Raw genomic sequence first — 13,208 nt, 5'->3', positions numbered from 1 at the left:
AAAGGCTTGATCCATAGATGAAGACTATTGTTGTAACGATCATACAATATCTATTGTCACATGACTTAAGAGTATATTTCTCTGTATGAAGCCAAAGTGACATGACTGTCGATTAATTAACACAGACACAGAGTCCACACTACAGGAACAAACAACATGTACAGACAACGCTAGTTTAGGGGTTTCCGCTAATCATACACCTTATTACTACGCGTTTCTGTTAGTTTATTGCTTTTAGCTTTTATTGACTAAAATCTCTTAGCATTACCGTATAATGTACATGTCATATACGCATGCGTGAAGGAAGGAAGCCTCGGCGGCAGCAAATCTACGTGAAAGTTGGTCTTTGAAATACACGGGTTAGCAAATCGATACAGGACGAGTTTGACGGCCACTGATGTATTGAATATTTTGCAAGCCGCAGCGCAGACTTGGAAAGACAATATATACACACAGTGGTTTTCGACCGATGCTGGCGTTTCCACCATGCTGCTTCGCTCTGGGTTTCCTCGGTTGGAGCCGTGTCCACGGAGTGTAGAGATTGCCGGAGCGCGGGAAGGATAGTCCCCACAATCGGCAAATGTCGTCTGTAGCCCGATCTTACTCCGGCGGATTAATTATTGATATGACATTCACACGCCTTGTGTAGTGAAGATGTAGAATTCCATTGGTTTGTGTGTATACGCTACTGGATGAGTCTACTCGATCACAATTGAGGCTTATGATCTAATGGTTCCAATTTGTGTCTATCTGATTCACGTTCTACGATTTGGAGACAATGACTAGAAACGATGTCTTTCTTGGGTTTGGATGTGTTTCCTTCGTTACGAAATAATCCTTAGTATTAATCAATGCTCGGATTCCCGCGTGTGGCCCCTAATGCTACCACTGGATGTGTTGTTCCCAACCTACGGGGGATTCTCTACTTCGCGCTCGAGTTATGGCACCGACATGTGTGCTACCTTTCCTTGGTCACTTACCGGAGAGTATTGTTAGGTTTGCTGTGTTTCATATTATGTCCGTTAAATACTTTATTCGATGTCATATCCATGACGGCAAGTAGTACTATGGGTAATGAGTCTAGCAGTATCCCCTCCGATTGTACTACACCCACTTCCGAATGGCAGTCTGTGCAGTCGTTCGGATCAAAGCGTCGTTCGTCCGTGTCGTCAACACGCCTTCCTACCCCAACGGACCCACCTGAGCCTGACCTGGCGCACCTGTCCGAGGATGAAATCAAACAAATCCGTTCTGTGATTGGTCGGGCCAAAGAGCTTCAGGAGGAGGAGCAGAAACGGATCAGGTAATCTTTTATTCATATAGTTTTATCAGTAGCTTTACATATCATTCTTTGTTTAATGCAATCAGTTTTCTTATGTATTAGTCTTGTAGCTATTTATATTTAGGTAGTATTTTTATGCTTATTCCCCAGTAACTACTGTCTATGTCCTCCCCCAGTGACTGTCTATGTCGTCACCCAGTGACTGTCTATGTCGTCCCCCAGTAATTGTCTATCTCGTCCCCCAGTAATTGTCTATGTTACTACCCCAGTTACTGTTAATGTTACTACCCCAGTTACTGTTAATGTTACTACCCCAGTAACTGTTAATGTTACTACCCCACTAACTGTTTATGTTACTACCCCAGTTACTGTTAATGTTACTACCCCAGTAACTGTTAATGTTACTACCCCAGTAACTGTTTATGTTACTACCCCAGTAACTGTTAATGTTACTACCCCACTAACTGTTAATGTTACTACCCAGTAACTGTTAATGTTACTACCCCAGTAACTGTTAATGTTACTACCCCAGTAACTGTTAATGTTACTACCCCAGTAACTGTTAATGTTACTACCCCAGTAACTGTTAATGTTACTACCCCAGTAACTGTTAATGTTACTACCCCAGTAACTGTTTATGTTACTACCCCACTAACTGTTTATGTTACTACCCCACTAACTGTTAATGTTACTTCCCCAGTAACTGTTAATGTTACTACCCCAGTAACTGTTAATGTTACTACCCCAGTAACTGTTAATGTTACTACCCCAGTAACTGTTAATGTTACTACCCCAGTAACTGTTAATGTTACTACCCCAGTTACTGTTAATGTTACTACCCCAGTAACTGTTAATGTTACTACCCCAGTAACTGTTAATGTTACTACCCCACTAACTGTTAATGTTACTACCCCAGTAACTGTTAATGTTACTACCCCAGTAACTGTTAATGTTACTACCCCAGTGACTGTTAATGTTACTACCCCACTAACTGTTAATGTTACTACCCGAGTTACTGTTAATGTTACTACCCCAGTAACTGTTAATGTTACTACCCCAGTAACTGTTAATGTTACTACACCAGTAACTGTTAATGGTACTACCCCAGTAACTGTTAATGTTACTACCCCACTAACTGTTAATGTTACTACCCGAGTTACTGTTAATGCTACTACCCCACTAACTGTCATGTTAATACACCCTAGTACTGTTAACTGCTTAACTACCCCAGTTAATGTTAAGTTACTACCCCCAGTAACTGTTAATGTTATCTACCCCAGTAACTGTTAATGTTACTACCCAGTAACTGTTAATGTTACTACCCCTTAACTGTTAATGTTTACTTACCCCTAGTAACTGTTAATGTTACTACCCCAGTACACTGTTAATGTTTACTTACCCCATCTAACTGTTAATGTTACTACCCAAGTAACTTGTTAATGTTACTACCCCAGGAACTGTTAATGTTACTACCCAGCTAACTGTTTAATGCTACTACCCAGCTAACTGTTAATGTTTACTCCCACTACTGTTAATGTTACTTACCCCAAGTAACTGTTAATGCTTAACTACCCCAGCTAACTGTTTAATGTTACTTACCCCAAGTCAGACTGTTTAATGTTACTACCCCACGTAACTGGTTAATGTTACTTTTAACCCCCAGCTAACTTTTAATGTTACTACCCACGTAACTGTCTATCATGTTACTACCCCATTAGTACTGTTAATGTTACTACCCCAGCTAATGTTAATGTTACTACCCCACTAACTGTCTATATTATACCCCATTAACTGTCTAATGTTACTACCCAGTAACTGTTAATGTTACTACCCCAGTAACTGTTCTATGTTACTACCCCAGTAACTGTTAATGTTACTACCCCAGTAACTGTAATGTTACTTACCCCAGTACTGTTAATGTACTACCCCAGTAACTGTTAATGTTACTCACCCAGTACTGTTAATGTACTACCCCATTACTGTTAATGTTACTACCCCAGTTAACTGTTAATGTTACTACCCCAGTAACTGTTAATGTTACTACCCCCACTAACTGTTCATGTTACTACCCCAGTAACTGTTAATGTTACTACCCACTAACTGTTAATGTTACTACCCCAGTAACTGTTAATGTTACTACCCCAGTAACTGTTAATTACTACCCCAGTAACTGTATGTTAACTACCCCAGTAACTGTTAATGTTACTACCCCAGTAACTGTTAATGTTACTACCCCACTAACTGTTAATGTTACTACCCAGTAACTGTTAATGTTAATACCCCACTAATGTCTAATGTTACTACCCACTAACTGTAATGTTACTACCCCAGTAACTGTTAATGTTACTACCCCACGTAAGTGTTAATGTTACTACCCAGTAACTGTTAATGTTACTACCCCAGTAACTGTAATGTTACTACCCCAGTAACTGTTAATGTTACTACCCCAGTAACTGTTAATGTTACTACCCCAGTAACTGTTAATGTTACTACCCCACTAACTGTTAATGTTACTACCCCAGTAACTGTTAATGTTACTACCCCAGTAACTGTTAATGTTACTACCCCAGTAACTGTTAATGTTACTACACCAGTAACTGTTAATGTTACTACCCCAGTAACTGTTAATGTTACTACCCCAGTAACTGTTAATGTTACTACCCCAGTAACTGTTAATGTTACTACCCAAGTAACTGTTACTGTTACTACCCCACGTAACTGTTAATGTTACTACCCCAGTAACTGTTAATGTTACTACCACACTAATTGTTCATGTTCTACCCCAGTAACTGTTAATGTTACTACCCAGTAACTGTTAATGTTTACTACCACACTAAATTGTTAATGTTACTACCCCAGTAACTGTTAATGTTACTTACCCCAGTAACTGTTGATGTTACTACCCAGTAACTGTTAATGTTACTACCCAGTAACTGTTAATGTTTACTAACCCCACTTACTGTATAATGTTACCTACCCCAGTAACTGTTAATGCTACTCACCCCAGTAACTGTTAATGTTACTACCCCACTTACTGTTAATGTTACTACCCCAGTAACTGTTAATGTTACTACCCCCAGTAACTGTTAATGTTACTACCCCCACTAACTGTAATGTTACTACCCCAGTAACTGTTAATGTTACTACCCCCTCTAACTGTTAATGTTACTACCCCCCAGTAACTGTTAATGTTACTACCCCACTCTACTGTTAATGTTACTACCCCAGTAACTGTTAATGTTACTACCCCACTAACTGTTTAATGTTACTACCTCAGTAACTGTTAATGTAACTACCCCACTAACTGTTAATGTTACTACCCCAGTAACTGTTGATGTTACTTCCCCACTAACTGTTAATGATACCACCCCAGTAACTGTTAATGTAACTACCCCACTAACTGTTAATGTTACTACCCCACTAACTGTTAATGTTACTACCCCAGTAACTGTTAATGTTACTTCCCCACTAACTGTTAATGATACCACCCACGTAACTGTTAATGTAACTACCCCACTAACTGTTAAAGTTACTACCCCACTAACTGTTAATGTTACTACCCCAACAACTGTTAATGTTACTACCCCAGTAACTGTTAATGTTATTACCCCAGTAACTGTTAATGTTACTACCCCAGTACTGTTAATGTTACTACCCCAGTAACTGTTAATGTTACTACCCAGTAACTGTTAATGTTACTACCCCAGTAACTGTTAATGTTACTACCCACGTAACTGTTAATGTTACTACCCCAGTAACTGTTAATGTTACTACCCCAGTAACTGTTAATGTTACTACCCCAGTAACTGTTAATGTTACTACCCCAGTAACTGTTAATGTTACTACCCCAGTACTGTTAATGTTACTACCCCAGTAACTGTTAATGTTACTACCCCAGTAACTGTTAATGTTACTACCCCAGTAACTGTTAATGTTACTACCCCAGTAACTGTTAATGTTACTACCCCAGTAACTGTTAATGTTACTACCCCAGTAACTGTTAATGTTACTACCCCAGTAACTGTTAATGTTACTACCCCAGTAACTGTTAATGTTACTACCCCAGTTACTGTTAATGTTACTACCCCAGTAACTGTTAATGTTACTACCCCAGTAACTGTTAATGTTACTACCCCAGTAACTGTTAATGTTACTACCCCAGTAACTGTTAATGTTACTACCCCAGTAAACTGTTAATGTTACTACCCCAGTAACTGTTAATGTTACTACCCCAGTAACTGTTAATGTTACTACCCCAGTAACTGTTAATGTTACTACCCCAGTAACTGTTAATGTTACTACCCCAGTAACTGTTAATGTTACTACCCCAGTGACTGTTAATGTTACTACCCCAGTAACTGTTAATGTTACTACCCCAGTAACTGTTAATGTTACTACCCCAGTAACTGTTAATGTTACTACCCCAGTGACTGTTAATGTTACTACCCCACTAACTGTTAATGTTACTACCCCAGTAACAGTTAATGTTACTACCCCAGTTACTGTTAATGTTACTACCCCACTAACTGTTAATGTTACTACCCCAGTAACTGTTAATGTTACTACCCCAGTAACTGTTAATGTTACTACCCCAGTGACTGTTAATGTTACTACCCCACTAACTGTTAATGTTACTACCCCACTTACTGTTAATGTTACTACCCACTAACTGTTAATGTTACTACCCCACTAACTGTTTATGTTACTACCCCAGTAACTGTTAATGTTACTACCCCAGTAACTGTTAATGTTACTACCCCAGTAACTGTTAATGTTACTACCCCAGTAACTGTTAATGTTACTACCCCAGTGACTGTTAATGTTACTACCCCACTAACTGTTAATGTTACTACCCCACTTACTGTTAATGTTACTACCCACTAACTGTTAATGTTACTACCCCACTAACTGTTATGTTACTACCCCACTAACTGTTAATGTTACTACCCCACTAACTGTTAATGTTACTACCCCACTTACTGTTAATGTTTCCCTGGGATATATCCGGTAACTTATCATTAAAGATACCAGGTGAATATCTGTGATGTAATGGATAATCGATAAGTATGATACATTAAAAGACATATGTATTATACATGACGTTACGTGTTGATGGTTTATATGTATGTAGTTATCATCAACATGACGTCACATGTTGATGGTTTTTATGTATACAGTTATCAACATGACGTCACATGTTGATGGTTTATATGTATACAGTTATCAACATGACGTCACATGTTGATGGTTTATATGTATGTAGTAATCAACATGACGTCACATGTTGATGGTTTATATGTATGTAGTTATCAACATGACGTCACTTGTTGATGGTTTATATGTATGTAGTTATCATCAACATGACGTCACATGTTGATGGTTTATATGTATGTAGTTATCAACATGATGTCACGTGCTAATGGTTTATATGCGAGTTCGAAATATCCGGGTACTCCGGCTTTCCTACACCTCCAAAACCTGGCACGTCCTTAAATGACACTGGTGGTTAATAGGACGTTAAACAAAAATAAAACCAAACTAAATGTATGTACAAATTGTAGTTATCATCAACGTGACATCACGTGTTGATGATTTATATGTATGTACTTATCAACATGACGTCACGTGTTGATGGTTTATATGTATGTAGTTATCAACATGACGTCACGTGTTGATGGTTTATATGTATATAATTATCATCATCATGACGTCACGTGTTGATGGTTTATATGTTTGTAGTTATCATCAACATGACGTCACGTGTTGATGGTTTATATGTATGTAGTTATCATTAACATGACGTCACGTGTTGATGATTTATATGTATGTAGTTATCAACATGACGTCACGTGTTGATGGTTTATATGTATGTAGTTATCAACATGACGTCACGTGTTGATGATTTATGTATGTAGTTATCATCAACATGACGTCACGTGTTGATGGTTTATGTAGTTATCATCAACATGACGTCACGTGTTTATATGACACATTCGCTTAGTGTCACATTGATAATCCGTATTGATTATCCCGTACTATCATGATCACCACCTGTTGAATAATTAAACTGATCTAAATCGTGGATGTCCTTACTCCCGAACCCTCGCCCAAACGTGGTCAACAATCTGGTTTACTATGGTGATGTCATCTCACCACGAGGTCTGTCACGTGTTGGGAAGTCATGCCCGTATATGGATGGTGATGTGTGAATCGCTATGTAATCAAGGACAGATGGCCTCTACAACATCATTATCTCAACACAATGACTTCAGCTTACAGACCATGTACTTATGTTTGGCGAATCGGTATGAAGATCAATTGTGTACAATAACACAGGAATATTTTTGCGGTGTTGAATATGATAAATATGTGAATATGTATGGTAGATATTGAACTGTGAAGTTTATACATCTCGTAATCGGATTCTAAAACGGGTATTTTTCTGAGCAGATAGACCGTTGTTGAGCATTTCGCATATTTTGTGAGAGGATTCAACTAAACAAATATGCTTTCTAAACTGATAAAAAAAGGTATGTATGTATCATGCCTCGTTGAAATAAACAAAAAGAAAAAGAAAAAAGAAAAACAAAACAAAAACAAAAAACAAAAAAAAAAGGTGAAAAAAAACGTTGTAGATACCAAGTTAGCAAATGTTATCGGCATTTTGTAGATGGTACATTGAATAAGGGCCAAGAATACGAATTATAAAAAAAACAAAAACAAAAAACAAAAAAAAAACAAAAACAAAAACAAACAATAAATATCTTTAAAAAAGATAAACGGCATAGTTTTAATGCTGGTAGTTATGTAAAACTGCTGGTGAAATAAATCAACGAACTAATGCGATTCAGCACGGATAACAAAATTGTATCATTTTTGGTGATAATAAGACTGCATTTGAATCAGGAATATAATCTTATTAATATGTCATTTGAAAAGATACATCCTACTTATTCAGCTTGCATTCAATCTTATCTTTGTTTCGTTTTTAACTGCATATCTTCATTTTGCATCTACCGCTACATTGACCAATCACATACGTGTACTTCATCTTGACCTGTAACGCCACCTGTCGCGTCATATCCGGGGCCAAAAGAAAATTAGACGGCTATGCCGAAAAAATAAAAAGTCCTATTTTGTATCGTCTGGGGCACCATATATAGGCACTGCCTACAGTAAATCTCTCGGGAAGGCGGTAAATATTGATAATACGCGTACTACGAGCGATGTCACCTGTTCCTAATAGATGTGTTTGTACTTCAGTGAGTAGGTTAATTACAAACTGATTAATTAACCATGTACCTGTCTAACTAGTCTCCGTGCAGTCATTGTTTAGTTTCCTAGGGATCACTATTGTACTGAATTAGTTATAGGTCAACGTAAGGTCAAAAGCGACATGGCTCCATCTCAATAAACTAACCTCACTCTATCTCTAGTGAATTTGTTTATCACGAAGCAGTGGAAGTGGTAGACTGTTTAAAGACAAGGTGATGGTGTTATGTAGATCTACTTACAACATCAGCTATATGAGATTCAAGAATAAAAGTTTCAGTGTCTCTATCTGTCTGGTTAGGTCTTGTCTTGTAAAACTTACCGAATCCTGTCTTACAATGATACAGTAAATTAAAGATCTAAAGATCCCGTTTTGCTACATGTACTACATGTATCTTTATTCACCAAATCCCGTGTAAAGGAATATCTATATTGCCTAACATTGTATCTAAACACAATTTTACCAGATCATACTGTATGCATGACACTGGGTAGTAGCCGTGTATGGCACTAGAGGAACTATTTATGTGATCCCGTGTATGACACTAGAGGAACTATTTACTGGACCACGTGTATGACATTAGAGGAACTATTTACTGGACCCCGTGTATGACACTAGAGGAACTATTTACTGGACCCCGTGTATGACACTAGAGGAACTATTTACTGGACCCCGTGTATGACACTAGAGGAACTATTTACTGGACCCCGTGTATGACACTAGAGGAACTATTTACTGGACCCCGTGTGTGACACTAGAGAACTATTTACTGGACCCCGTGTATGACGCTAGAGAACTATTTACTGGACCCCGTGTATGACACTAGAGGAACTATTTACTGGACCCCATGTATAACACTAGAGGAACTATTTACTGGACCCCGTGTATGACACTAGAGGAACTATTTACTGGACCCCGTGTATGACATTAGAGGAACTATTTACTGGACCCCGTGTATGACACTAGAGGAAATATTTACTGGACCCCGTGTATGACACTAGAGGAACTATTTACTGGACCCCGTGTATGACACTAGAGGAACTATTTACTGGACCCCGTGTATGACACTAGAGGAACTATTTACTGGACCCCGTGTATGACACTAGAGGAACTATTTACTGGACCCCGTGTATGACACTAGAGAACTATTTACTGGACCCCGTGTATGACACTAGAGGAACTATTTACTGGATCCCGTGTATTACACTAGATGAACTATTTACTGGACCCCGTGTATGACACTAGAGGAACTATTTATGTGATCCCGTGTATGACACTAGAGGAACTATTTACTGGACCCCGTGTACGACACTAGAGGAACTATTTACTAGACCCCGTGTATGACACTAGAGGAACTATTTACTGGACCCCGTGTATGACACTAGATGAACTATTTACTGGATCCCGTGTATGACACTAGAGGAACTATTTACTGGCCCCCGTGTATGACACTAGAGGAACTATTTACTGGACCCCGTGTATGACACTAGAGGAACTATTTACTGGACCCCGTGTATGACAATAGAGGAACTATTTACTGGACCCCGTGTATGACACTAGAGGAACTATTTACTGGACCCCGTGTATGACACTAGAGGAACTATTTACTGGACCCCGTGTATGACACTAGAGGAACTATTTACTGGACCCCGTGTATGACACTAGAGGAACTATTTACTGGACCCCGTGTATGACACCAGAGGAACTATTTACTGGATCCCGTGTATGACACTAGAGGAACTATTTATTGGATCCCGTGTATGACACTAGATAACTATGTACTGGATCCCGTGTATGACACTAGAGGAACTATTTACTGGACCCCGTGTATGACACTAGAGGAACTATTTACTGGACCCCGTGTATGACACTAGAGGAACTATTTACTGGATCCCGTGTATGACACTAGAGGAACTATTTACTGGACCCCGTGTATGACACTAGAGGAACTATTTACTGGACCCCGTGTATGACACTAGAGGAACTATTTACTGGACCCCGTGTATGACACTAGAGGAACTATTTACTGGACCCCGTGTATGACACTAGAGGAACTATTTACTGGATCCCGTGTATGACACTAGAGGAACTATTTACTGGCCCCCGTGTATGACACTAGATAACTATTTACTGGACCCCGTGTATGACACTAGAGGAACTATTTACTGGACCCCGTGTATGACACTAGAGGAACTATTTACTGGACCCCGTGTATGACACTAGAGGAACTATTTACTGGACCCCGTGTATGACACTAGAGAACTATTTACTGGACCCCGTGTATGACACTAGAGAACTATTTACTGGACCCCGTGTATGACACTAGAGGAACTATTTACTGGACCCCGTGTATGACTCTAGAGGAACTATTTACTGGACCCCGTGTATGACACTAGAGGAACTATTTACTGGACCCCGTGTATGACACTAGAGGAACTATTTCCTTGACCCCGTGTATGACACTAGAGGAACTATTTACTGGACCCGTGTATGACACTAGAGGACTATTTCCTGGACCCCGTGTATGACACTAGAGAACTATTTACTGGACCCCGTGTATGACACTAGAGGAACTATTTACTGGACCCCGTGTACGACACTAGAGGAACTATTTACTGGACCCCGTGTATGACACTAGAGGAACTATTTACTGGACCCGTGTATGACACTAGAGGAACTTTTTACTGGACCCCGTGTATGACACTAGAGGAACTATTACTGAACCCCGTGTATGACATTAGAGAACTATATACTGGACCCCGTGTATGACACTAGAGGAACTATTTACTGGACCCCGTGTATGACACTAGAGGAACTATTTACTGGACCCCGTGTATGACACTAGAGAACTATTTACTGGACCCCGTATAATGACACTAGAGGAACTATGTACTGGACCCCGTGTATGACACTAGAGGAACTATTTACTGGACCCCGTGTATTTACTGGACCCCGTGTATGACACTAGAGGAACTATTTACTGGACCCCGTGTATGACACTGGAGGAATTATTTACTGGCCCCCGTTTATGACATTAGAGGAACTATGTAGTGGACCCCGTGTATGACACTAGAGAACTATTTACTGGACCCCGTGTACGACACTAGAGGAACTATTTACTGGATCCCGTGTATGACACTAGAGAACTATTTACTGGACCCCGTGTATGACACTAGAGAACTATTTACTGGACCCCGTGTATGACACTAGAGGAACTATTTACTGGACCCCGTGTATGACACTAGAGGAACTATTTACTGGACCCCGTGTATGACACTAGAGAACTATTTACTGGACCCCGTGTATGACACTAGAGGAACTATTTACTGGACCCCGTGTATGACTCTAGAGGAACTATTTACTGGACCCCGTGTATGACACTAGAGGAACTATTTACTGGACCCCGTGTATGACACTAGAGGAACTATTTCCTTGACCCCGTGTATGACACTAGAGGAACTATTTACTGGACCCGTGTATGACACTAGAGGACTATTTCCTGGACCCCGTGTATGACACTAGAGAACTATTTACTGGACCCCGTGTATGACACTAGAGGAACTATTTACTGGACCCCGTGTACGACACTAGAGGAACTATTTACTGGACCCCGTGTATGACACTAGAGGAACTATTTACTGGACCCGTGTATGACACTAGAGGAACTTTTTACTGGACCCCGTGTATGACACTAGAGGAACTATTACTGAACCCCGTGTATGACATAAGAGAACTATATACTGGACCCCGTGTATGACACTAGAGGAACTATTTACTGGACCCCGTGTATGACACTAGAGGAACTATTTACTGGACCCCGTGTATGACACTAGAGAACTATTTACTGGACCCCGTATAATGACACTAGAGGAACTATGTACTGGACCCCGTGCATGACACTAGAGAACTATGTACTGGACCCCGTCTATGACACTAGAGGAACTATTTACTGGACCCCGTGTATTTACTGGACCCCGTGTATGACACTAGAGGAACTATTTACTGGACCCCGTGTATGACACTGGAGGAATTATTTACTGGCCCCCGTGTATGACACTAGAATAACTATTTACTGGATCCCGTGTATGACACTAGAGTAACTATTTACTGGACCCCGTGTATGGCACTAGAGGAACTATTTACTGGACCCCGTGTATGGCACTAGAGAACTATTTACTGAACCCCGTGTATGACACTAGAGAAACTATTTACTGGATCCCGTGTATGACCTTAGATGAACTATTTACTGGACCCCGTGTATGACACTAGAGGAACTATTTACTGGACCCCGTGTATGACACTAGAGAAACTATTTACTGGACCCCGTGTATGACACTAGAGAACTATTTACTGGATCCCGTGTATGACACTAGATGAACTATTTACTGGATCCCGTTTTTGACACCAGAGGAACTATTTCCCAGAGTATGACATTAGAGGAACTATTTTCCCCGTTTGACACTAGAGGAACTATTTCCTATATAAGTACAGTGTATGACACTAGAGGAACTCTACTCTGTGTTTTACGGGATACGGTCGTGGTATCGGTATCATTAACTGTTATAATGTCGGAATCAGCAGGCTGCCCATCAATCATTGACGAGAAACGAACTCCAATCAAATACGGAGATCGTTACCTTTAGCTACATAATG

The 13,208-nt window shown here is 39.9% G+C and overlaps 1 protein-coding gene across 1 annotated transcript in view; it reads left to right on the top strand.

Moving 5' to 3' along the window:
* Window positions 1-400: 400 nt before the first annotated feature.
* LOC117331284 (protein piccolo-like) overlaps window positions 401-13,208 on the top strand; it is a 103,070-nt gene continuing 90,262 nt past the window's right edge. Inside the window, 1 exon segment of the mRNA XM_033889895.1 lies at window positions 401-1,303. Coding sequence (XP_033745786.1) covers window positions 852-1,303 — 452 coding nt within the window. The 5' untranslated portion in view covers window positions 401-851.

This window comes from Pecten maximus, chromosome 7, assembly GCF_902652985.1.
Source record: "Pecten maximus chromosome 7, xPecMax1.1, whole genome shotgun sequence".
In the NCBI taxonomy this organism is placed as follows: Eukaryota; Metazoa; Mollusca; class Bivalvia; order Pectinida; family Pectinidae; genus Pecten; species Pecten maximus.
This window is presented reverse-complemented; position numbering and strand designations above follow the sequence as displayed.